Source organism: Brassica rapa, chromosome A08 (genome assembly GCF_000309985.2).
Source record: "Brassica rapa cultivar Chiifu-401-42 chromosome A08, CAAS_Brap_v3.01, whole genome shotgun sequence".
Lineage (NCBI taxonomy): Eukaryota > Viridiplantae > Streptophyta > Magnoliopsida > Brassicales > Brassicaceae > Brassica > Brassica rapa.
This window is the reverse complement of record NC_024802.2, coordinates 9,303,504-9,325,877: the sequence shown is the minus strand read 5'-3', so window position 1 is coordinate 9,325,877 and position 22,374 is coordinate 9,303,504. Positions and strand designations below refer to the sequence as shown.

Sequence of the window (22,374 nt, the reverse complement as noted above, 5' to 3'; positions counted from 1 at the left end):
AACAAGATTCCAATGTTTCTAAACCGAGGGGAGACCTCGGGGAGGAAACATGATCTCTGATTTGTGAGTTTTTGAGGTACTGCCCCACAAAGTCTATGATAATGAAGACTTTTAGTTGGAATGTGAGGGGTTTAAACAGTACGGATCGACAGAGAGTTGTTAAGGATTGGATAAGAAGTGGTCGTTTTTCAGTTGGGGCTATTATTGAGACTCGTGTTCGAGAGGCAAATGCTGTTGTGGTGGTTGAGGCAGTAGTACCAGGATGGAGATATGAGACAAATTATTCAGGATCAGAAGGAGGGCGTATTTGGGTGGTTTGGGACCCAGCGATCTCGGTTGTGGTTTACAGTAAATCAGAGCAGATGGTGGTTTGTGGTGTGTTTGAACCGGAGACAAGTTTGTCTTTTACAGCAATCTTTGTCTATGGTTACAATACAGAGATTCAACGAAGGAGTCTGTGGGAGGAGTTGGTTACGGTTTCGGGATTGAGTTTGGTTAAAGAGCTCCCCTTACTTGTTTTGGGAGACTTTAATCAGATTCGGTCAGCGTCAGAGCACTTTTCTATTGCTTCCTATAATCTCCCGGTGAGTGGGATGGGGGAGTTGCAGGAGTGTTTGGTGGATTGTGGGTTGGATGACTTAGAAACGAGAGGGGTTTTCTTCTCTTGGTCTAACGAAAGACCAGAAGATCCTATTCTTAGGAAACTTGACAGAGCGTTGGGGAATGATTCTTGCCGGCAAAGTTTTCTAGATACAGTAGAGATGTTTGAAGCTCCAGGGGACTCAGATCACGCTCCTTGTGTAGTGGACTTTGAGGTGGCTTCAGAGATAAGAAATTCAAGCTTCAAGTATTTCTCTTTCCTATCTACCCATCCAAGGTTCATAGGCGATATACAAACAGCTTGGAGCGAGAACATTATGATGGGTTCAAAGATGTTCTCTCTTAAACAAAGATTGAAAGCAGTGAAGAAGGCCTGCCGAGAGATTAATAGAGTGGGGTTTGCAAATATTCAACAGAGAGCGAAAGATGCTATGATGAATCTAAAGAGAGTGCAGGAAAATCTGATGACTGCACCTAGAGATTCATTATTCCGAGAAGAATTTGTGGCAAGAAAGAAATGAAAGTTTTTTGAGTGTGCTCAGAATGTGTTCTTCATCAGAAAGTCTCGAGTCAGATGGCTCAAAGATGGCAATGCAAACACAAAGTTCTATTTCAATTCGGTGGTGGCTCATCAAGCGAGGAATGCGATCAGATATCTGATTGATGCGCAAGGGGTTAAAATCACAAACAAAGCGCACATTAAGCATATGGTGGTGTCGTATTTTCAAAACCTCCTTGGGGCTGTGTGTAGAGATATAATTCCTTGTTCAGTGGAGGAACTCAGGATTCTGTTAAATTTTCGATGCTCGGCTGAGATTAAAAAGGCGTTAATCAAGATCCCTTCAGAGGAGGAGCTTAAAGGCATTTTTTTTTTCTCTATGCCTAAGAGTAAAGCTCCAGGGCCTGATGGCTTTCCGGTGGAGTTCTTTTGGGAAGCTTGGGAGGTTGTTGGAAATGATTCGGTGCTGGCAGTGCAAGAGTTTTTTCAGGGAGGTAGGATGCTAAAAGGGTTTAATGAGACTGCAATCTCTCTAATCCCGAAAGTAGTCGGAGCGGACAAGTTGAACATGTTCAGACCTATTGCACTCTGCACAACAATATATAAAATAATTGCGAGAGCAATTAAGAAGAAGCTCCAGCTTGTGGTTGATGGCATTGTGCAACGAAACCAAGTGGGGTTCATTCAGAAGAGGTTGCTGTGTGAAAATGTTCTATTAGCATCAGAACTGGTAACAGATTTTCACAAGGAGGGAGAGACGAGGAGAGGCTGTCTAAAAATTGATCTCTCGAAAGCGTATGATAATTTGCACTGGGAGTTTGTTTTGAATCTGCTCAAGTCCTTTGACATGCCAGATAGGTTTATTGGTTGGGTCAAGGAATGCATCACCACTCTAACTTATTCGATTATTGTTAACGGCGAGATGAATGGCCACTTTGAAGGGAAGAAGGGGCTGCGACATGGTGATCCAATCTCATCGTTGTTATTTGTGATGGCGATGGATGTGCTCTCCAAGATGCTAGATAAAGGGGCAATGAATCAGGTGTTTAAACCTCACCCTTCGTGTGAAGCTCCTTTGATCACTCATCTCAGCTTTGCGGATGATGTCCTGATCTTCTTTGATGGTTCTGATGAGTCTCTTACTGGCATTATGAGTATATTGGAGGAGTTTAAAGCTATCTCAGGTCTGAAGATTAATAAAGAGAAAACTGAGTTACTGTTAGATGGGGGTTGCACCGTGAGATGTCAGGAGTTGGCAGGCAGATTGGGTATCAAGCAAGGCTCCTTACCCATTAGATATCTGGGAGTGCCACTGTCGTCAAAAAAGATGAAGAAGAGTGATTTTCAACCATTGCTAGATAAAATCCTTCTCAGGTTCAACTCTTGGACAGTTCGACATTTGTCTTTTGCAGGACGATTTCAACTTATCCAAGCTGTAATCTACTCAACCATCTCGTTCTGGGCTTCAATATTCATCATCCCTAAAGAATGTATTAAGTTACTGGAACAGATGTGTAATGCTTTCTTGTGGAAAGGAGCTCCGACTACAGCTAGGGGAGCTAAAATCTCTTGGATGTCAGTCTGTACACCAAAGGAGGAAGGGGGTTTGGGTCTAAGAAGATTAGAGGAGTGGAACCAAGTACTCGGATTAAAATTGATCTGGATGTTATTTGCAGCAGGGGGTTCTCTTTGGGTTTCGTGGGTTAGAAGCCATTTGATTGGAGATAAAAACTTTTGGGAGCTACAACCGCAGAGATGTGATAGCTGGATTTGGAAGAGCCTGTGCAATCTGAGGCATATTGCGAGGCCTATGCTGATTTGTGAGGTGGGCAAAGGCACTAGTGCTAGATTTTGGCACGATAACTGGACTTCCTTGGGTCCTTTAATTGATATAACCGGACCTAGAGGACCAGGAGTTGTAGGTCTACATGAGGATGCGGTAGTTGCAGAAGCCATAAGAGATGGCAATTGGTGGCTAAGCAGGAGCCGCAGTAGAAACAGACTCATCACTTTGATTCGCGAGTCTTTACCAGAGGCAGCACCTATCATTTCATCTGAAGCAGATGATAAATACTTGTGGAAGCCAGGCAACAGTGTTGCAACGAGCTCTTTCTCCACTGCAGATACTTGGTCAGCTCTTCATCCACAAGGTGAGGCTGTCTTCTGGCATAGGCAAGTGTGGTTCCAGGGAAGGATACCCAAACATGCTTTTATAACATGGGTGTGTGCTCGCAATAGGCTGGGTACAAGAGACAGAATGAGGAGTTGGTCAGGTGCCTTCATTTTGCGTATTATGCAACAAGACAGATGAGACTCGCCAGCACCTGTTCTTTGATTGCACTTACAGCTCGGAAGTATGGACATTCTTTTGTTCTAGACTGAATGCTCATCCCCCTGTTTTGTTTGAAGATGGTTTGAGATGGTTGAGAAACCCCTCCCCTGATGAGTTTAAGAAGCTGATAATTAAGCTCGTGTACCAGGCAGCTTTATATTGTATTTGGAAAGAGAGGAACACTCAGATTCATAATCAGAATTTTCGCTCGGCACAAGCAGTGATTCTTGAGATGAAACAAGTTATTCAAGCACGGTTAGACCCTCTATCTAGAGTGCACAGCTCTAGAAGGACAGATACCACTCTGCTTGGCACTTGGTTCAGTCTATTTTAGGTTAAGGAGAAGTGAAGAGTTTCAGCAGTTTGCAGGAGAGAAACGTTGAAGGTCTCGAAGGAGTTGAGGTATTTTTGGTAAGTAGTTTGCTCGCTCTTGTATAGATAGGGCTCTGTGGAGTTTGTTTACTTTTTTAAAAATACCGGTTTGTGGGCACCTTAGTAGGTGTATCGTTGTAGTTTCTCTGCCAGATTATAAATAAATAAAGAATTAAAAAAAAAAAAAATTCTGACAAATTGAATGACGTAACATATTCTCCATCACCCATGTGAGAGATTCTAATTCTAAATACAAAGTTGATTTCTGTCATCTTATGTTATGTGCTTCCATTAATTGGATTTGTCCAGAGATGTCTTTCCACAGTTATCCGCATCTACTGAATTGAGAGGTAGAAGTCCATAATACATCCACCAAATATATGTTCTCCCAACATATGACTTGTGAATCGGCGTTATTGTACAGTTGTACAATTGAAATTTATTTTGGTTGATTCTAAGGTTAAGTGTTTAACTAAATTTATAATTTTCTGCTATATATTGTTATTATATTGCAATTTATAATAATTTGGTATCATGTACAAATGCATATCTTTTTGTATGCTGTTTATTTCGAGGGAAAAAATCCAAATAACAATTATCATGAATGTGTTGTCTATTTTGTTGATGACTTCCAGGGAAAAAAATGATATTATATAAAATATTTTAAGATAAAGACAAACGTTGCTAGAACGAGGACAACCAATAATGTATATAAACTCAAATTAAGTATATCCACTATAGTTCAGTCCATTCCAATGTATCCTCTTTGTTGTACTTCTATCATCCCAGATTCGCTGATATTATCCACAAAAGCTTGACTTTAAAATTGTTGATGGTGAATTCAGAAACAGAGGAAACGATCTTGTTTTTCTTAGTCCCTCTACTGAAGATGAGAGGTATAGTCATTCTCACTTTATAATATAATATATATAAAAATATAAATTGTCATAAAATTGTTTGTTATATATAGTGAATGTAAAATTGAATACCAAACCGTATGTAACATTGTCATTCAGTTTGAGCGAGAACCAACTTGTTGTTTACAAACTGGAGATGTTGAAATATGTTTATTACAACTTTGATATATTAAGGGAAATTTGGCGTCATGTACATAAGCCAGAAAATATTAAGTCTTTACACATAGTAAGTGTTTGGCTATGATATGTTATATATTATTTTGAAAAGAGACAAAAAAAGTTCTTAGTTGTGCGTGAAAAGAGATGAGATAAAGTTCATCTCTTATTATACAAAACTGACGGAATCAATTCTGAACAATAGTTGAAAAAGTTATATCTTAGAGAAATAGTTTTAGTTTTGGAGACTGTTCGCATAAATGGAAGAATCAATTTTATGAATATATAAACATTGAAGGTTCTCAACACTGCGATAACTGAAAACCCAGTCAATGAATATGGTAAGTCCGGTATGATTGAATATAATTAGAGGGTTGAGAAATAGTTTCGTTGACAGATCTTTAAGCAGATAAAGAATCAAGCGATTGATTGAATTGGAGAAGATGAACAGTAAATTTGTGACATGTTCTATTCTATTTTATAATTAGTATAGCATGATATACTTTTATTCTGTCTGTGTAAATTGTTTCTCGTTGTCCATCTCCTTATTATTTTTCTTTACTATTCCACGAGCTCCTTGTCTTGTGTTCCATTAATGTCGCCAATCATTGTTTCATCACCTCCTCCTACCATCTCTTCTTCTCCTCCAACTTTTATGGCTATTTTGTCTCCTACTTCATCAACTCTAACGACACTTCCATCAACCCTATGCTAATGGTATATCCTTCTAGACTCCATGATTCTTCTTCTTCACTATTTCAACAAATTTATTTTCGATCACTACATTGCAAATGGATTTATTTTTGAGAGAACTATTCTATTAGCGACATATAAAATAGATTTGTATCACAATATGTATTATTTTGTTACTCTCTCACTTGTAGCACTGCCACCACCATCATTACCAGTTGTTTCATCACCATTGGTCTCCTCTTCCACCACCATCACCAGCCGTTATCTCCTCATCTCTCCCACCGTCTCTTCTTTTCCTCCACCTCTCGTTTTTCTCCTGGAACTCAGTGCGATACGCCAACTTGATCGATACACCATCCTCACAGTTGTGAGCCTCCCTTGGTGTCGCAAGACATGTGCCGTTGAAGTATTCTCCAGCTTTAACCAGGACGTACTCACGCAATGAGTGATTTTGTGTCGTTTATTTCATCTTACATGAGTCTTATGCACTCACCAATGGTGTTTCTTTTAATTTTCCATGCATATTGTTTATCTTCATCTTGTAAACTTTGTTTCATATCTGCAATTTTGCGACAAAACTAAAATTGTCTCCTAATACGGTTGTTATGTATGTTAACATTCTCAAGCCGTGATACAAACTTTGTCCCTTTGAATTGGTTAAACATTGATGACATACAAAAAAATAAAGGGCTTTTGTATTTGTGTCGAGTATTATATATTGTATCGTAATCATGTAAAATATAGTCATCTAATGGATGAAACACAACTTCGTAATTAGTTGACTCCTTTGTGGATATTATACTATTTGGTATGTAGTATAGTATCACATATTTAGTATTAAAACGTCAATGTCAAACGCACGCGCCTAGAAGGAGATTTCAGTCAGATTTGTGCACAAATTGTCCCATCCGCCGCTTGCTTCTGTAGCATGGTTATATTCTTAATTTTTTTTCTCTTATGAATATACAACAAAATCATCCATATATTAATCAATTCCCAGATGATATTCTTTATTTTGTAGTTATTTGGTTAAATTACCAATAACTCTTAGGCCTATTAACTGTCACTAGTCTTATTAGATTTACTTTCAAATTAGTTATTTTACAGATTTCGACAAATACAATCAGGTATCGTGAAATTTTGATGTGTTGAAATTAACGAGTTACAATCAAGGTATATTATATACTTATTATCCAACTATATAACAAAATCATATTAATTAATGTATTTAACTATTGATTTTAAACTCCGGTTCTTCTTGGCAACTGACTCGGACGAACACTCTTAAGACTGGAATGATAGTAGTGTTGGAAACTAAACTGTCATCCATATTATCTTGAATTTATCTTTATTTAATTATTATAAATATTAGTTTAATTCTTTTTATGTTAATATAATGCAGTAATATGGCTAATATAGTTTTTCCATCGAGTCTTAATACTACTTATATATTTTTTTGTCAGCAATTTAAACAGACTCATACATATTCTGTAAAACAAACTGATAGCTCCACATCTATATGGACAACAAAAAAACGGTTATTTTCTTCCACTGCGCGCTAGACTGTCCGCCCTTACATTTTGCGTCCGTGGTATATGAATGAGCGCCTAACTGTGGAAACTGCTTTTCAAGAACCTTATATCTTCTAAATAATTTGCAAAAGCCGGCTATTCTTCGGGTTCAGAAACCATCTTCACCAATTGAGAACAATCCATTGCAAACGTAACTGTAAATTGTCGTAGGTTCCTCGTAGATTCCATTGCCCAAATTAAAACTTCTATCTCCGCATGGAATGACGACTGACACACTCTTGTATTTTTCGTTCCTATTAATCTATCAAAACTTTCCAACGTACTATACCACCTTTGTTTTGAATATGGTTCATTATTATCTTTCCAAAATCCATCTTTAAAACACCATCTACCTAGAATATACGGTATTGTTTTGCCTGTTGTAGTTCGTGTCTGGTTGATTTTCTGAGTAAACACTACTTAATACTACATATAGACATGTATAAATAATTATATAAGCATATACGATATGTTAACATAAGAAAATATATATAGTAATCATGATAAATGTAATTATCAATATAAGAATCATATTAAAAATGATTTAGCTTTTTCACTAAAGTTAATTAAGATTAGCAATAGTTGTTTTTTGTTGACCACTAACTATGACCATGTTTATACTCATATGACAATGCATAAAATATTTTAAATATAAAATGAGGATATACAAATACATATACATCTAACATCTAGTTTTTACTTTACATATATAATCAGATAACGAAGCATTCATACTAATTATAAACATATTATATGATATGTGTAAGATTTAATAAATATAGATTATAGACATATAACCATAAATCTAAAACTTGTATTTATGTTCGCATATGGTGTATGGGGCCATCCACCTGGTCTATTATCATAACACAAATGTTTTAGTTACTAGGAGGTTCTATATCTTAAGGTCCTTGCATTTTTTTCTAGCGAAACTACAAGATTCCAAACATGGCCAGCTTACTAGGGAGGACAATCGGTACGACTGTTTCTGGTCCAAACCCGTATCTCTCGTATAATAATAATTAACGGATTTATTTTTTTATAAATCTATATTTTTATATATAAAAATTTATAAATATAATAAACAAAATTGAAAAGGATCAAAATTATATGACATGTATATAGTTTTATTTTTATTATAAAATATAAAAAATATTACTGATTAAATTTTAAAATATTTTAAACATTATCTGCATATAAATTTTAGAAAGTTAACTTTTTTTTTTCTCTAGAACCCCTAATGGTGTTGAACTGACCATGATTTCAAACCATACTAAACTAATTCTTCTCTGAAAATATCAAATCCCATCAACGTGGATATTTTAATATATCTTTGAATATCATATCCACCATATACTAATCACAGGGTGGTGTGGTGCCAATTATTGATATCATGATTATGCCACTAACCTTGCGGATCAGGTTTTAAGATTCTCTTTAAATTAAAGTCACAAATTATACTTTTTTGTCACAAAATTATATTTTTTGTTCATAAAGTATAACTTTATGACTTTTATTGTAAAAAGACTGTAAAAACAAGAAAGGAAAGTACTAGAGTTATATATATCATAGGCACCACAAAGCTTTCGAAGTTCAAGGCAGCACACGATAGAGCGAGCTATGGAAAATTTGATTCCGACCAAAGGAATTCTCAAGAGCGAGGCTCTTCAAAAGGTATCGTATTTTCATTAATCCTTGTAAATATTGCTTACTTGATTTTGTTAGAACTTAATTCTTGCTTGATCTGCAGAACTTAACTTTTTTGTCCGATGAGAAAAAGCTTTTTGTCATTTAATGATTAGGGTTGATGTTGTATTATACGGCTATGGTTGTGAATTATAACTTGCTATATGTGAAACAGTACATCTTTGAAACGACGGCATATCCAAGAGAGCATGAGGAGCTCAAGAAACTACGAGAAGCTACGGTCCACAAGTATGGCAATTTGTAAGTCTGGCTACAACCTCCCTTGTATGCTTCATTGACCTTTATTGACTTTGAGCTAGTATTTTGTGAGAGTCTATGGAGTGATTGGTTGAATTTTATCTCTCTACTTTAACTTTATTTATTTATTTTTAAATCATTCAATTTTATCAATCATGTTGTAGCTTTACTTTTAAAAATTAAAGTCTACATCAAGTTTTCATTTAGTTTTATCAATCATGTTTTAGCTTTATTTTTAAAGCAACAACAACAAAAATAAAGCAAAACTTTTTCTTATGTATTTTAGGCAAAAACCCTACATCTTCTTTTTATAGGCCGTAGAATCTGTAAATGAAAAAATAATAGGGATTTTTGCAAAATTGACCTATAACTTAAAGTCAAACACAAAACTAACCTCCTTTTTTTTTGAAAATTGGTTTTGCCCTATTCACCCCACAAGTTCATATAATTTACGAAAATGCCATCCATTTTTTTTTTATTTTTTTTTTCGAAAATGACATTTTTACTCTCTCACCCTCATCATCTTCAAGTAATTACAAGATTGCCATTGTCATCAATACCACAACCACCATGAACAACCAATTTGAAGCTCTTAATGCTCCTAAAATCGATTTACCCTTCTTCTTTTTCCATTCTTGTGACCTAAACACAACATATCTCTCACTTTCTCTCCACAATGAGCTAAAAAAACCCAAGATTTTGATTCTAAAATTTTTATGGTTCATAAAGTCATAGAAGCTAACGATTATGGGTGGGTGACTTTCGTTTGTGATTCTGTGTGCTTGGAGAAGCCTTATGTATGCTAAGGAACTTATCTCACCAATTTAAGGTATGAAATCGAGTTTTTTTCCAGATCTGTTCGTCAGACGACTTACTTGGGAAGTCGTCTCGCTGTAGACGACTTACCTTTCAGTCGTCTGGCTGTAGACGACTTACCTGGAAGTCGTCTGGTCAACGCAGAGGTTATTTTTGCAATTGACTTTGAAATCTGTAACCTGAGACGACTGAAAGTTAAGTCGTCTACTATTGTTTGGTTTCAAAAAAAATTCCAAAGAACCTAGACGACTTACATTTCAGTCGTCATAGGTTAGTTTTGCATTTGACTGGATAATTTCAGAAGTTTGACTTCCCCAGACGACTTACATTTCAGTCGTCTGGCGAAAATTAAAATAATAATATTTTTTTTAAAGTAAACGACTTACAATTAAGTAGTCATAGGTTAGTTTTGCAATTGAAAAAAAAAACTTCAAGATTTAATTATACACAGACGACTTATAATTCAGTCGTCCACCAGACGACTTAATTGTAAGTCGTCCAGGACTTTTTTCCGAGATTCTGGTCAAACCTCGTAAATCCTGGACGACTTACATTTCAGTCGTCTCGTGGACGACTGAATTATAAGTCGTCTGTATATAATTAAATCTTGAAGTTTTTTTTTTCAATTGCAAAACTAACCTATGACGACTTAACTGTAAGTCGTCTACTTTTAAAAAAATATTATTATTTTAATTTTCACTAGACGACTGAAATGTAAGTCGTCCAAAAAGTCAAACTTCTGAAATAATCCAGTCAAATGCAAAACTAACCTCTGACGACTGAAATGTAAGTCGTCTAGCTTTTTTGGAGTTTTTTTTTTAACCAAACAATAGTAGACGACTTAACTTTCAGTCGTCCGAAATAACAGATTTCAAAGTCAATTGCAAAAATAACCTCTGCGTTGACCAGACGACATATAGTTTAGTCGTCTAGACAACTTAGATTGAAGTCGTCCGCGTCAGTCTTTAATAAACTTTCGTTTTCTTTGTTCTAAGTTTGCTAATGTGTTATATTTTGACTTTTTCAGATGATGCGTCAGTTACATGCAGTGTATGGAGAATGGTTGTTGAAAGATGGATGTTGGAATTTTGTGGTTGATCATTTCAAAGGAGCGAGAATGTTATTTTTGAATGAAAGTTCGACACATGCTGATCTTGTTGCAATGGCTCAAGAAGATTATAACCTGGACATGAACACAGAGTCTGTGGAGCTAACCTACTCATTACAACAGATGGCTCCAGACCTTCCTCCTATTCATGTTACAAGTGATAGACAAGTTCGGAACTTGCTCGAGATAACTAAAACGCATGAAGTACGTCTTTGTGTATCAAGCTTTAGCAAGATGAGAACGGTTTCAGAGGAAAGGGATGAAGATCATGTGGGGGATGAAGCTGAGGAGGGGGATGAAGCTGAGGTGGGGGATGAAGCTGATGTGAGCGATGAAGATGAAGAGGGGGATGAAGCTGAGGAGGGGGATGAAGCTGAGGAGGGCATGAAGCTGAAGAGGGGGATGAAGCTGAGGATCATGATGGGGAGGAGGATGCTGACATCCCTGTTGTTGCTGATGCTGAGGATTATAGTGAGTATGGAAAGGTTAAAGATGAGGATGAGGAAGAAGATGATGAAATCTGTTTTGATGATTACAAAGGGGCATATGGTTGTGAAGGAGAAGGATCATCTGCAGACAGAATCTATGTCAACCAGAGTTTTGCTAGTAAGGATGCACTGCTTTCAGAGTTGCGGTTGACAGCGGTGAGGCGTAGGTTCTCCTTCAGAATATTCAAGTCAACGAAAACTCTGTTTGTGGCAACATGTCGTGTTAGTGGTTGTCAATGGAAGGTCCGAGCAAGTGTGAAACATGGGACTAAAACGTTTTGGGTAACCAAGTATTTGGCAACTCATACATGTTCCATCCCAGACAGAATCGCTCAGCGGAAACGTTGTACTCCGAAGTACATTGGTCGACTTTTCATAGATCGAGTTGGAATCATTGATGGGTTGAATCCGCAGCATATCAAAGATGCAATGAAGAACATGTTTGGCATGACACTTGATTACACCACTTCATACAGAGCATTGTTATATGCGCAAGAAATGGTGAGAGGATCAGCGGAAGACGGGTATGAGCGACTGCCTTCATATTTGGAGCAAATCAAGGCAGCAAATCCGGGTTCTATCACAGCTATAGAACTTGATTCTCTGAATAGATTTAAGTATCTATTTCTTGCTTTTGGAGCTTCAATCAGAGGATTTAAGTATCAGAGAAGGGTCATTGTGGTAGATGGGACTCACCTAAGTGGGAAGTATGGGGGTACTATGTTGGTTGCAGCCGCACAAGACGGTAATTTTCAGATATATCCATTGGCTTTTGGGATCGTAGATGGTGAGAATGATGAATCTTGGGAATGGTTTTTCACAAAATTGGCGAGCTGTGTATCTGATGAGTATCCTCTGGTGATAGTCTCCGACAGGCACGCCTCCATTATAAATGCGTGTGAAAAGGTGTTTCCTTGGGCAACCCGAGGAATATGTTATTATCACCTTCAAGAGAATATTGTCAAAAAGTATAAAGGGAAGCATCTCTTGTACTTGGTGAAAGGTGCTGCTTATGCTCATACACTTTACGATTTTGATCGGTACATGGATGAGATACGGAGTGCAAATCCGGATCTTGCTGAGTATCTGGAGGAAGCCGATGTGACCCTATGGTCTAGGGTTCATTGTCAGGGAGACAGGTACAACTTAAAAACGAGCAATATCGCTGAATCAATTAACTCCGCACTGAAGCGAGCAAGAGGATTTCCTATTCAGTTCCTGCTGGAGTTCATAAGGGAGAAGCTAGGAAGGTGGTACTGGAAAAGGAGAGGAGATGCTTTGAGTCTTACAACTCAACATAGTCGGGGTGTTGAACACTTGCTTGCTGTCCGAGAGGAGAACGCGTATACTCTGAGAGTCCAACAAATTGATGGATGGAAGTTCTTTGTGAAAGGTGGCAATAGGGACTGTAATGTTGATCTGGAACTTCAAAAGTGTGATTGTGGTGTCTATCAAGTCGAGAAAATACCTTGCTCTCATGCTATAGCAGCTGGAACAGCAGCTGGTGTGCATATCTCCACACTTGTGTGGCCGGTCTACTCAAAGGATACTTTGTTTGCAGGATACTCAGAGAATATATATCCTTGTGTTGGACAACTTGTTGAGGCACGCACATGCTTTCCTCCGGAAGTAAAGCGTGGTCCGGGGAGACAGAAGAAATCAAGATGGCAATCTTGGTTGGAGCTATCCAGGATGAGAGGACGCAAACCCCGGAAGCAACACAGGGTTTATAGGTGCTCAGTCTGCAAAGAAACTGGCCATAAGCGTCCACAATGTAAGAACTGACGTGGAAGACCTTTAAGTAAGTCGTCCAGAAGACCTTTAAGTAAGTCGTCCAACGTCTTAACTAGAATTTTCTTCTGGTAAGTCGTCCAGAAGACCTTCTGGTTAGTCGTCCAACGTCTTAATTAGAATTTTCTTCTGGTAAGTCGTCCAGAAGACCTTCTGGTTAGTCGTCCAATGATTTTCTATGTTTTATGAACTTCTCTGTAGTCGTCCAGAAGACCTTTAAGTAAGTCGTCCAATGATTTTCTATGTTTTATGAACTTCTCTGTAGTCGTCCAGAAGACCTTTAAGTAAGTCGTCCAATGATTTTCTATGTTTTATGAACTTCTCTGTAGTCGTCCAGAAGACCTTTAAGTAAGTCGTCCAATGATTTTCTATGTTTTATGAACTTCTCTGTAGTCGTCCAGAAGACCTTTAAGTAAGTCGTCCAATGATTTTCTATGTTTTATGAACTTCTCTGTAGTCGTCCAGAAGACCTTTAAGTAAGTCGTCCAATGATTTTCTATGTTTTATGAACTTCTCTGTAGTCGTCCAGAAGACCTTTAAGTAAGTCGTCCAATGATTTTCTATGTTTTATGAACTTCTCTGTAGTCGTCCAGAAGACCTTTAAGTAAGTCGTCCAATGATTTTCTATGTTTTATGAACTTCTCTGTAGTCGTCCAGAAGACCTTTAAGTAAGTCGTCCAATGATTTTCTATGTTTTATGAACTTCTCTGTAGTCGTCCAGAAGACCTTTAAGTAAGTCGTCCAATGATTTTCTATGTTTTATGAACTTCTCTGTAGACTCTATGTTATGAATTTATATGTTTTATGAACTTTTCTTTGTAGACCTTCTATGTTAAGCATTACATATTCCGAAACTAATTCCAACAGTGCAATTTAAAAAATACAAGTTAAACATTACATATTCCGAAAGGTTACTGCACTACCAAACTAATTTCCTACGGAATTCTAGTTTGGTGTGAGGATAGGTTACAAAAAACATCATCCTATCCTGACCCTGTTAACATCCCCTAATCTACCTAACAACAGTACACAAAAGCATCAAGTTCAAATACAATCGCAATAACACATCCAATATCTAATCATACGTTGCCAGGTTCTCATCATTGTCTTGGTTTTCCCATTCATGGCACTTAGGAAGCTCTCGAAATATATCCAGCGCCATCTTCTCCCTGATGGTCTTCCCGTGTTTTTTGTCAAACGCGGTGGGAAATTCTATCCCAAGAGCATGACATTCGATGTACTTCAGAGTGAAAACCCCACAATCACCAGCTCGGCACTGAGGTACTCCAACGGTTTGTCTCGCATATGTGTATGGCTCCAATGTGTATTGAACCTTTTGTTCGTCAGAGAGCGCGCACTCAACAAGCAGATAAGGGACCATTGTGACAAAAGGCTCCATTACCTCATCGAGTTCTGCAGGCCTAATATGAGAGACAATGCTGTCCCAGACGACGATGTGCCTCTTAGGGATCGATATCCATATAGCAATCCAATGCTCGTTCTTGAAGTTCACAGGTGCATAGATATCATCCACATCCACCCCCCAAACCTTCTTAGATTGGCAAAAAGAAGGTATCAAGCCTGCATGATAATTCCACGCCCCACCAGGGAGTCTTCTTCCTAAACCGTTGGCATCAGGAGCGTCGCTCTTAAAATCAGGGTAGGAGGCCCTCCACTGCCGAGAAAAGACATGATCAAGAAAGCACATTCTGTCGCTCCTGAAATGTTCTGGATGGTTTTGGTACCGTTGCCTCAGTATATTAATAAAAGCATCCATTTGCTGCATATAAAACAATACAAGTCAAAAAAACTTACAGACGACTTACAGACGACTTAGAGACGACATACAGACGACTTACGTAAGATAACTACCAGACGACTCACAGACGACTTAGAGATGACTTAGAGACGACTTAGAGACGACTTAGAGACGACTTACAGACGACTTACGTAAGATAACTACCAGACGACTCACAGACGACTTAGAGACGACTTAGAGACGACTTAGAGACGACTTACAGACGACTTACGTAAGATAACTACCAGACGACTCACAGACGACTTAGAGACGACTTAGAGACGACTTAGAGACGACTTACAGACGACTTACGTAAGATAACTACCAGACGACTTATAGACGACTCATAGACGACTGACAGACAACTCACAGACGACTCACAGACGACTTATACAAATCAGAAAAGTACCAGATAACTACCAGACGACTTATATAAGAGTAAGAAAATAGCAGAAGACTTACATGGTCGGTTAGCCATTCTAAGGGGGTTCGGAGGACCTGATAGAATCGACTTCGACATCTACGTGGTTTTTTTTTCAGAGGCAGTTTATAAGAACTGCAAACACAAAATGTAAATAATCAAATGGAAGCTTTTTTTAATCAAATATAAGTAAGCATATTTTTAACAGCAACTTACGGATCTTTTTGCACCCATGCAGTGAGCTCCTTCGACTTCATCTTGTCAATGGGTGCAAAAGGATCATAGCCTCCGCCAACCTGTTTGTTTGGAATGATCTGTTTGGCAGTGCTGTTTCCCTTAAAAGGAGTTTGCTGTGTGGGAGCAAGCTTCCTTTCTCGCACACTTTTTTTACGGAGATTCACCAAAGCAGTCTCCTTCTTTGTCTGCCTTCTAGCTTCTTCAACGAGTAAATCTGAAGCGGTCGAAACTTGTTTGTCCAATATAAGAAGGCTAGGATCTTCACTCGGTAAGTCGTCTGCAGGACTCACAAGACAGAGCTCTCTCGAGGAACTCGGTTCTGTAGTAAGACTCGGTTCTTTGGCTTCCTTCTGTCCTGCTTTCGCCCCATTCACACTTTCACTCTGCAATTTCGAGTTCACAGTGTGTTTAAAAACTATTAACAAAAGATCAAATTCACACTAGAAACAAAGCACACATGTTCAGAATCAAGGCATACAGTGGTTCATCAAAGCACACTAGAAACAAAGCACACATGTTCATCAAAGCACACAAGAAACAAATCACATCAGTCCTGACTCTTCCTAACACATTGCCTAGTGACTCTCTTCTCTGCAATTTTGGGAGAGGTTTTGGTACTAACCCCGGGTTCGTCAACAGGTTTTGGTGGATTTGAAGTGGTTGTAAGTTGACGATCATCAGATGAACCCCCTCTGTTGGTGATTCCCACCTTCTTCTCCACAGCTTCAATCCTATCCGCCAGTAACTTGAGCTCCTTAAGACACGTCCCAAAGCCAAGATTAATGGCATCAGATATGTCCTTCAAGGTCTTTTCAATCTGCTGACCTTCACTACCCGCCGCAGGTTTCTCAGCAGAAACAGAAGACCCTTTACGAGCTTTCTTCCGAGGTCTGCTACTTTCTTCCTTCACAACACTCTCTGACTTCACGGGACTCACTTCATTCTTCACTGGAATCACTTCCATCTTCACAACCTTGCGAGTACCGGTGACTGGCCAGCATTCCATGGTCCACTCCCATCCAGGATCATTAAACATGACTTTAATTATGTTATCCGCGGCAGGGTCATCTACGTCTCCGTCCCATTTTGGAAACATTTCATCAAAATCCTTCTGAACGAAGTTCTTCACGATAGTCTGCAATAAATAAAAGATATAAACTTAGTTAAGTCGTCTGAGAAGTATTTTGTTCACAGACGACTTAAAGTTAAGTCGTCTGAGAAGTATTTTGATCACAGACGACTTAAAGTTAAGTCGTCTGAAAGTCTTCCAACAAAAAGACCACTCAGACGACTTATAAGTAAGTCGTCTGAGTGGTCTTTTGTTGGATGACTTCCACACGACTTAACTTTAAGTCGTCTGAGAAGTCTTAGGAGTGAAGTTAAGTACCTGTTTATTGATAGCAGCCTTAAAAAATTTGCGTTGTCTTTTGCCACCCTTGTAAGCCAGCAACAGTGGAGACGGTCTGTTTGGTACGGGAGACCCATAATTAGCACCCAATTCTGGCAGAGCATAGTACGCCCACACTTGGAGCACTTGTATGAACCCATCAACAGTGTAACCAGTTTGCGTCAAGTCTTTTGCCTTCAGAGAATCCATCAGCACCTTAAACGCCACTCTCCCCCATGGATAATTCTCAAATTTTTCTAAATCCATCACTAGCCTTGCAAGACTAGCTGATGTAGCGGATGAGAACTTTTTCCCTTCGATGTACCCTGCGTAGATGGCAAGGTATCCCAGCCGCATGCGATCATCCCGAGACCACTCGTCGCAGTTGTAAAATGCTTCTGTTATCTGATCAATACTTGGCCCAGTATCGATATCAACACCCATCTTCTCCCAGAAAGCAGCCATCTCCGTCGTAACCTCACACCTTGGATTTTCCAGGTCCTTGATGTAATCGCAGTTCAGCCCAGTGAGGTATTCAAACTCTATCAGTGAAAACCTCACAGGTTGTGAAACGACAAGACTCCAGAGCTCAAACTTCTTCTTGATGTCTAGCTGGAAAGAGAGCATAAAATGTACCAGCCTTGAAGTCCAACCAAAGTCAAGCTCCTTGAATTTGATGAACACTCCTAACTTCGACGCCTTCAGATCCTCATATTCGTCAGCTGTGAGACAATCACATAGAGCTTTAAACAACTTCGTGTCATCAGAATGATACGAAATGCTCCTGATTGCATCAGGCTCTTCTCCTAATGTAAACATCCTCGGCGGGAATTCTGGTAAATCCATTTAAAGGCCTGCAAATAATCACAAACAACCATCTCAAACACATAGGTTGCGCACTATGCTAAATGCTATAGAAGACTTCCAGACGACTTCCAGGAAGTGAGAAGACTACTCAGACGACTTCCAGGAAGTGAGAAGACTACTTGGACGACTTCCAGGAAGTCTTCTACTATGTCTTACTCTCTGGACGACTTAAGTCGTCCAGAGAGTAAGACATAGTAGAAGACTTCCTGGAAGTCGTCCAAGTAGTCTTCTCACTTCCTGGAAGTCGTCTGAGTAGTCTTCTCACTTCCTGGAAGTCGTCTGGGTAATCTTTCAGCAAAAGACTACAACAATCTCAAAATCTTTTAAACAAAAGACGAATGACTTACAGTTGGAGAATATATTGTCCGAGAAGATATGGTCGGAGAAGATGTGGCCCCAAGCCGTTACAGATCTGCAAATCGAAGGGAAAAGAAGAATCAATACTAAAATATTTAGGGTTTTTCCGGCGGCTAAACGCCTTAATACATGAGAAATAACATACCGGCGGCGGAGTTTGGCAAACGAGATTTCAGATCTGAAAAAAAGAAGCGGACGGTCAGTTTAAACTACGAAAATACTCTACGGCATGAAGGAGAAACGAGATTCGTCGTAATCGGAGAGATTACCGGCGAAGATAACGGCGGAACACGACCACGGTAGGGTTTTCGTCTTATCGCCTTCGAAATCGCCGTTGGAGAGAAACGGCGCTAGGGTTTCGTAAAATTGTGAAACAGTGAAAAAAATAGCTTTTATATGTCCGGTAAATGATCCGGTTAGGTTAAAACGTACATTGGTAAAATTAAAGGTTCGGTACGATGTGGACGACTGAAATATACGTCGTCCGTGTAAATTATTCAACAGACGACCGAAATATAAGTCGTCCACACCCTAAACATAACCCCTAAACTTATTTATCTAATTAAACACTTCATAAAATCAAATCAAACTTGAAAAGTGTTTACTATACACAGAAATAAACACATATTGGTGAAAACTATTTTTTGAAAAAAACATTTTAGTTTTCCAAGATCTAACCCTAACAATACATACAATACTACAACATATGTTTGCCAAACTCCTAAACCAAAGAATATAATGATACACTACTTCCACTCATCTATCTTCAAAACAAATCAATTTTATCATATCTTAATTTATATCACTTAAAACTGTTTATAATTACTTGATTTTTATTTTTCACGCATCAAAATATTTTTTACAAGATTTATAAATTATTTTAAAATAAGCTGGTACCAGACGACTGAAACTTCAGTCTTCTAGACGACTGAAACTTCAGTCGTCTAGACGACTTCCAACAATTCAGACGACTCAGACGATTTACTGGGGCTATATTCGTAAAAATGGCTTCTGTTTTTTTGTTTGGTCACAAGGGGCTGAGCTGTAATTTCACTAGGCTTTTAGGTTAGTTTTGCATTTGATTCAAGTTTGGGTATAGGTTTGGGATTAAAATCAAGTTGTGGGTTAGTTTTGGCAAAAACCCCAAAATAATATCTATAATATCAAATATATTATATAATCATAATAAAAACTTTTATAAATATTTTAATTTTGAATTTGACTGTTTTTAATTTATTAAGATATTTAAATAATATAAATATTATTTACATATCACATTTTAAATTACAATAAATTTTGATAATTTATTAAAAATATTAATATAAATTATTTTAATTGATATAAAATAATAATTTTTATATATATAAAATATCTACAGCCTACAGCTTACAGCTACAACAAATTTAACTACATCAAAAGTCTCTGCAGAAAATGTCTACAGTAACAACTTTACAGCTACAACCGATTTATCTACAACTAAACATCTACAGCCAAATTTTTAAAGCCACAGTCGGACCAATCATCACCTATATATACCCTTATTCTTTCTAACAATTTCAAGTTTTATAACGTTAAAATCCTTGTCCATAACATGTCGCAACGTGTACCTTCAAACTTTTGAAACATTAAAACATTTTCAATTTTTTGTAAGAATTTATTTTCCCAAATATAGAGGCAACTAGCTATTTTGACCAATTATTTGTTTGTAAAATAAATTTGAGCATTTATATTTGAAGTATTTCAAGAGATTCTCTCATTAATAAATAAATACAAGTGTGAGAATCTTTTATTCACTATTTACAAAAAAAAAAATCATTTGACATTTTTCAAAATCTCATAGTTGATTTTATTTTAATACTAAATTTGATTTGAAAATTATTACTTTTATATTAATGAGTTTTTTCACCAATTTATTATTCTCTAATAAAGATTGTAGTTCCATTTGAATACAAACAAACAATAATTACCTGATTCAGCTATATTGCTAACATCAGTTACCAAAAAAAACAATATTGCTTAGATCGAAGTACATTTTTTTTTTTGTTCAACAGATCGAAGTACATAAAATGAATCAACTCAAGAATTAACAAACAAAAACTATATGCGTTTATATGTGTAGAAGCGAGATGAAGGTACCAGTTGATGAGGGGCACTTTTTATCGATGCTTATAAAAATGATGAATGCCAAAGATACGCTAGAACTCGGTGTTTTCACGGGCTATTCGTTGCTCACGACTGCCCTCGCATTGCCTGAAGATGGCCGTGTATATGTTTGAAACACTAATCTACTTTCCAAAACAAAAACCAAATAAGTAAATATGATAACAACTACTAATATCTATGAACTCTTTGGATATAATATATACAGATTACTGCAATAGACATTGATAAAGAAGCTTATGAGTTAGGTCTAGAGTTCATCAAGAATGCAGGTGTTGATCACAAAATCAATTTCATCCAATCCGATGGTCTTCAGGCCTTAGACAAGATGTTGAACGTACGTAATCTTATTCATGTTTTTGTTATATTACTATTAGCAATTTTTTTTTTTTTTGGGTCATATTTTGTATGATGATGACAATGGTTTATGCATGATGGTGGACCACAGAAGAATCCAAGACCGGAGTTCGATTTCGCATTTGTTGATGCTAATAAGACAAACTACGCCAATGCATACGAGAGACTAATGAAGCTGGTGAAGATTGGGGGAATAATAGCTTTTGATAACACATTGTGGTTTGGGTATGTGGCTGAGGAAGAGGAGGATGTGCCAGAGCACTTGAGGGTGTGCAGAAAAGCCCTCATGGAGTTGAACAAGCAGCTCGCTTCTGATCCTCACATCGAGATCTCTCAAGTCTCCATTGGTGATGGTGTCACTCTCTGCAGACGCCTTATGTGATTAACGAGACTCATCAAAGTACCAAAGTGTTCTTTGTTTTTATTTTATTAAGTGGTAGGAATCTTTAATGCTCTCTTGTCTTGTGTTCTTGCTCATTGTGTGTTCTTTCCCGTGGGAGATGAGTTCCGGTTGGTGTGTTGGATTAATTATGCTAAAGATTGTTCCCTTTATATATATCATATCCCAGATATCAGCAAACTCAACATACAATCGAATAGTAACACAATGATTGAAAGTAGAGTAACAATAAATAAGGAATCAGATGTACACAAGTTCTCTCTCCAAAGAAACCAATACAAAGCTCTCTAAAAAATATACACCCATACAAACTAACTTTCGAAAACAAGACGAGAATTTTAATATGTCAACATTTCTCTCAGCTTTTCTTCTCCTTCAAGCCGGAGACTAGTCGTCCAGATGGACAATGTTGATTCCGATCAGGTCGACCAGAGATGTGACCGAGTGGACAATATGACTGGAATCAGAGTGGTACACTCAAAACAAATGCACAAAATGAAATGAGATGATAATGAATGATAAAACAAGACTAATGAATTAACCGAGAGGATATGAAAGAATCAGGCTTCTAGTGGTGTAACACTCTAGGCCTGATCAATTGATGGATTGAAGCTGATCGAGATGGAGCTAAGTTTGCTGGTTATTTAACGCTCTCAATCTTGACCGGTGAATGGGATGGATTGGATGGATTGAGAAAGCCACAAATATATATGGACAGGAGGTTTGATAAGTCAAGTTGTCCAAGAGTTGTTTCTCACAATATTCTAAAGACTTAAAACACAAGTTTTTGCAAAAGGCCAAAAACAGCATTTTCATTCATAAAATTCAAGGGTGATTTAAAATGGTACAAACGACTGGAGCTTTATAGGCTCGACTCTGGACAAGAAAAAACGGCCATAAACAATAAAAGGAAAACAAATAACTTGTAAAGTCTTCAATGAAGATGATCTTGGATAGAATATGGACGTTGGAGGTGTTGGCCGTAAAAGGGAAACTTGATTTTTCTTAAACCTTCAAGGCAAAAATGAAAAGGCCCTCAAATCAGTGTGGTTTGACCTCACCAAACCGTCCACACCGGCGACCTAGGAGTAACAGGGACAGAT

General features: G+C 37.7%; 3 protein-coding genes across 5 annotated transcripts; 2 read left to right on the top strand and 1 right to left on the bottom strand.

The window, feature by feature from the left end:
* The first annotated feature begins 101 nt into the window (after nt 1-101).
* Nucleotides 102-1,121, top strand: LOC117127501. Its single transcript, XM_033278047.1, has one exon. The coding sequence runs from the start codon at nt 102-104 to the stop codon at nt 1,119-1,121; it is 1,020 nt and encodes a 339-aa protein (XP_033133938.1).
* A 7,498-nt stretch (nt 1,122-8,619) lies between these two features.
* Nucleotides 8,620-21,451, top strand: LOC103833446 (putative caffeoyl-CoA O-methyltransferase At1g67980). Its single transcript, XM_033276960.1, has 5 exons — nt 8,620-8,814; nt 9,002-9,087; nt 20,474-20,618; nt 20,723-20,851; nt 20,963-21,451. Exons 1-5 carry the CDS (start codon nt 8,761-8,763, stop codon nt 21,251-21,253), a joined length of 705 nt encoding a protein of 234 aa, XP_033132851.1. The 5' UTR covers nt 8,620-8,760; the 3' UTR covers nt 21,254-21,451.
* On the bottom strand, nt 13,895-18,985 carry LOC103849467. 3 transcript variants are annotated; one of them, XM_033276959.1, is made up of 8 exons: nt 18,624-18,985; nt 18,500-18,532; nt 18,345-18,409; nt 17,131-17,984; nt 16,366-16,878; nt 15,723-16,126; nt 15,548-15,641; nt 13,895-15,067 (listed from the first exon to the last, which is right to left on the bottom strand). In XM_033276959.1, the coding sequence occupies exons 4-8, from the start codon at nt 17,974-17,976 to the stop codon at nt 14,363-14,365; spliced, it is 2,562 nt and encodes an 853-aa protein (XP_033132850.1). In that variant the 5' UTR covers nt 17,977-17,984; nt 18,345-18,409; nt 18,500-18,532; nt 18,624-18,985; the 3' UTR covers nt 13,895-14,362. The 3 variants fall into 3 exon arrangements, with proteins under 3 accessions (XP_033132850.1, XP_033132849.1, XP_033132848.1); XM_033276958.1 differs by having other exon boundaries at nt 18,500-18,985; XM_033276957.1 differs by having other exon boundaries at nt 18,345-18,985.
* Nucleotides 21,452-22,374: the final 923 nt, after the last annotated feature.